General features: G+C 31.5%; 1 protein-coding gene across 1 annotated transcript; it reads left to right on the top strand.

Annotated features, from left to right (window-relative positions):
* Nucleotides 1–1,133: 1,133 nt before the first annotated feature.
* LOC123205913 (F-box protein At5g07610-like) lies at nt 1,134–2,608 on the top strand. The gene has a single exon (XM_044622983.1). The coding sequence runs from the start codon at nt 1,187–1,189 to the stop codon at nt 2,399–2,401; it is 1,215 nt and encodes a 404-aa protein (XP_044478918.1). The 5' UTR covers nt 1,134–1,186; the 3' UTR covers nt 2,402–2,608.
* The last annotated feature ends 2,295 nt before the right edge of the window (nt 2,609–4,903 follow it).

The raw sequence follows: 4,903 nt of genomic DNA, 5'->3' as shown, positions 1-4,903 counted from the left end.
AAAATTTAAATACCTATTTGTTTATTAAATTTTATTGTTATTGTCAGGAGTAAAATTGTCTTTTAACAAAATTATATAAAAAAACCTATAAATTCATCATATTTCTCACCTTAGATTTAAAAACTAACAATTTTTTCCTACCCAAAGTTTGAAAATGACTCTTTACCCCTTAGGGTTTGCATTTTCTCCCTTGCCGTTTCTCTGGTGACAAGAGCTGGCCAACCTCTTTCCTTCTATCTCTCGAATGATGACGAATCATTGATCAATTGAAAGTTGGCCAACGATTCATCGACGCGTGTTTGTGCTATGCATAGATTAGTTCGGTGGGCCGATGGTTATTCAATGATTCGTCATCGTCCTGGAGAGCGGGAGCGTCGATGATTGAGGTTGGCTGACTCTGATTATCGGAGGAGTTGCAATGGAGAAAATACAAACTATAAGGGGAAATAATCATTTTTTTAAATTTTAAGTGAAAAAATTATTAGTTTTTAAATTTTTGGGAGAAATATATGATGAATTTATAATTTTTTAAATATTTTTATTAAATGATAATTTTATTCATAATAATAATAATAAATTTTAACAAATAAGAAAATATTTAAATTTTTTAAAATTAAGAAATATAAATTTTGGGTTTACACTAAATTTTAGGTGAGAATAAGACTTTTGGCTTAGAAAGATTGTAGCTTGTTTTAGCTATGGACAAACAGAGTAGTTGATCAAAGGCTGTTCGAAGTGTTCTATTTTGAGCGAGTCATCGGCGAATTTGGATTAATTACTATGAACTATTCAAATCAAACCGCGGCACGCACGCGGATTTGGATTTTAACTCTGATAAATTTCTGTACTTCACATGTTAACATTAAAGTCGATTAAAATATTTCTGACAAATTATCTTGATTCTGTCCTCCCAATAATTAATAGTGGTTGACCAGGATTGGTCGTAAAAGGATTGCACTAAAAACAACTTGCCAAGGCATTGAATAGACCTGGTCAATCTTTAACTATCGGGAATCTTATGGGAAGCATCGAATTCAACTACTGAGATTTCGAAAAATTATTAACTAGCTTGCTTCCACCAAGCTTCTTATTCAGCTATATAAGCATCTTTCCATGTCTTTGCAACCAAACCAAGCAGAAATATCAACCCATTCAAGCTCTTCTAAACTCAGAGAAAACTATAGCTATGGCGGCCTTATCTTCTTATTCCCATTACCAGCCTTCACTGTCTGCCGAAATCATTGCAAACAATGAAGATCTTTTAACTGAAATACTCGTTTGCCTCCCCGTCAAATCTTTGCTCAGTTTCAAATCCGTTTCCAAAAACTGGCTGTCCATCATCACCAGTCCCAACTTCTCCTTCCGTCTCAACCGTCTCCCCAAACCCATCAGTGGCCTCCTTATGTCCCGCAACAACAGTCAAGAATATAAGTTCATCAATCTAGGCTCCAATCCTTCTCCTGCCCCGTTTAAATCTCTCACTTTCGGAAATATCCCATCTCGGATTCACGTCAAACAATCCTGCAATGGCCTGTTATTGTGCAGTTCTTTGCAAGAAAATGCTCGCCGCCCCGACTATTTTGTGTACAACCCAGCCACAAACAAATACACTATGCTTCCTCCTATTGCTAATGACAACGGGGCACTGTATCGCGATGTTGTCTTAGCATTTGATCCTTCAAAATCACCTCACTACAAAGTGGTTTGTGTGAAAGATTGTTTTAATTCTGAAAGTTCAATTCAGATAGAGATTTTCTCATCCCAAACCAGGACCTGGAGAGTATGCAATTCCTCTTTCAATTATCCAAATAGTCCATTTTTCATGGAGGGTGTTTTCTGGAACAATGCCATCTACTGGTGCAAATCTTGGAGCCCATCTATATATTTTGACTTGGATAAAGAGGAAGTCCGAGAAATACCAATGCCTCCAAATGTTAGTGAATTGGGTGAGAAGTGGAGCTGGTATTTAGGAGCATCTCGAGGCCATTTGCATCTTATTGAAATTTACAGCCCTTTCAACACTATATTCAACATCTACGAAATGGAGAAAAGAGAAGATTTCTGCAGGTGGGTTGTGAAGTATCAGGTTGATCTTAGTCAAATTGTAACATCTTATCCTGAGATGATCAAGAACTTGCAGACGGACTTGGATTACTATCTATTCTCGACATTATGTGTTGTAAGGGAAGAAAACGATGACGATTCATATTTGGTGGTGCATTTACCTGGAAAGATAATACGTTACAATTTCAAGGACAAGAGTTTCAAGAAGATCCATGATTTTGCTTCAAGTGATTCTGAACATCAAGGTGGAAGTGAAAATGGAAATGAACAAGTGACCGATTTAGATTTTGTGGGTACTTCTGCGTTTCAGTACCAAGAAAGTCTTGCCTCCGTTTGAAGAGTAATTTTCAATATAGGTTTTTTTATTCTTTTCTTCTTTTGATCTCAACAAGTGTATGTTATTATAAGATGTACAATATGAATTGGTAAAACTATAATGACTGATGATGAATACTTATTTGTATATACAAATTAGAATTCATTATTAATAAACGTAGTCTTTCTCATTATGAATTACTACATTCAATTTGAATTTTACAATTCATTTCTTCTTGTTGATCATTTCATGGTTGGTTCGCTTCAAGCCAAGTCAGTTTACCGCTCATATATAAATTCAGTTACAAATGAAAGTAAACTACCAAGAACCGGAAATCAAAGAAAAAATTTGAAATTTCTTCTCTATATTCAATATTTCAAGATATGAATTTACAAGATACTTATAGATCAAAAAAACATGTCTGACATTTGCTATCAAGATTAATCACAACCATTGATCAAATCTTATAAAAGAAACGAAAATTAAGCACTCATCTTGTCCTTAACCGATGCAAGTTGAGTGTTTAATCCTCACTACAGTCGAGAGAAAAGGGCATTATAACCTTAGCAATTTTTTGAGGAGTCAAAAATGCAAGAGGATTCTAATTTTTGTTACTTCTTTCCTTATCGGTGCATTTTGAAAATAAAACTCACCGTTTTCATTAATTACCTCTAACATTAAAGAACATATTGGTTTAGTAATTGCTTCTTTTTGTGGCATGCATGTTATAATTGACCAAGTTCTTGTATATTTTAATAACAGAAGAGGGTTTCCTTTAAAAATTGTTTAATTGTCTTGTGCTGCACTCCTTCTAACTAAACTGAAGAAAAATCAATGAGGTTTCCCACTAAGAATTTTCGTGGGACCTGTTGCTATTTGCTTTCATAATAAGATGGATTATGTCAGGAGACAACTTATTGTACTGCCGCTAGGGTTCAGTTAGGTTACATATGGTTATTCTAGATATCTTTGTTATTTATTAATCGTTTAGGATAAGAACTCAATAGATTAGAATAATTAGTCCATGTTTTGAAACTAAGATGCGCGTAATCAAGAAGAAATGTAAGAATTTTGACTGAGAAAAACCTAATCTCTTAATTCTGTTTTTAAATATTTTCATAAAATATTGTTGAGTCATAAAATAAATTGATGAATGTAGGTAAAAGGTCATCTTAATAAATGCTAAGAGTGAGTTTAGTTTGGCATAACGTGTGTTACTTTATTTGATTTGTCAAATAATTAAATATTTTATTAATGTTTTTATTATTAAATTAACGTGGTAAATAATATATAAATTAATTTTATTTATGCTTTCACCTTCGTTATTAATGCAGTATTAATGTAACTTTAATTTTATTATAATTTTATTATTTTTAAATTATTATGACAAAATTATTAAAATTACAAGTAACCCTTAAATTATCATTAAGACAAATATATTCATATTCTATAATAAAATTACCATTCTATCACCCACACTACCATCGATCACTAAAATCTTTTGGTGAAAAGCTTTGAAATCATTTGTGAAAGACATGAAAATCTAGAAGTTTCATAAAGGTAAAATCCATAAGGTCGTCTCTATAAGGATAAAATTCATTTCATCATTTTATCATGTTTAAAAAATGGTTTGATCAGGATAAGAAATAGTTGATTTCATTTGGATCTAAAAGATTGTATGAGTGAGATGAAAAGCTCGTGATTTTGAGATGATAAGCTATTGACATTGATCAAGATGTAAAATTACCAATGGTGACTGAGATGGGAAGATAACAAGTGTTGGACTCATTCAACCCAACCTTCTGGTTTACTACAATTTTTCTCTATCATCTCTTATCAAACCTTTTATTTGTTATTATTTTCCTATCTACAGATTTTTTATTTGCTTTAATATATTAAAAACATTTCAATAAAATAATATTTCAGTTTTTTTAAAATTCTACCAACTAAATATAATAATTAGTTATTAATACATGTCAATTTTACTAAACATAATACCAATTACACCTACTAATTTTTTAAATAATCAATCTTTTTGAAATATTTTATTTTTGTTTCTAAAAAAATGACTTAAACCAAACACACCATATATAAATATAGATGATAACTTGTTGTAAAAGAATAATATTAAGCACAAATTCTTTATTAAACTCTACATACAAACCGATGTGACATAAAATGAATAGATAAATTTGTATACAAAAACAACTCAATCAATGCTAATCAATATAAAAATCTGGCATATCAATAAAAGAGTTGTCTCACATCAATCTACTTAATTAATCAATATATGTAGCACTACTCATTTATAAATAGAATAAAATGATATGTACTAATTTATCTACATAAATTATGGTTTTTTTTCTGGTAAGTAAATATTTATATTGCACCTGAAACACCAGCCCAAGGGCAGACAACCTGAGCTCATCCTAAGAAAGGAGGATAGCAACACATAAGTATACAGTAAGGCACACCTAAATATATGTCCAACACTTTAACAAATCCAAAATTAGCCGATAAATC

The sequence above is a fragment of the Mangifera indica genome, unplaced genomic scaffold (genome assembly GCF_011075055.1).
Source record: "Mangifera indica cultivar Alphonso unplaced genomic scaffold, CATAS_Mindica_2.1 Un_0019, whole genome shotgun sequence".
NCBI lineage: Eukaryota > Viridiplantae > Streptophyta > Magnoliopsida > Sapindales > Anacardiaceae > Mangifera > Mangifera indica.
This window is presented reverse-complemented; position numbering and strand designations above follow the sequence as displayed.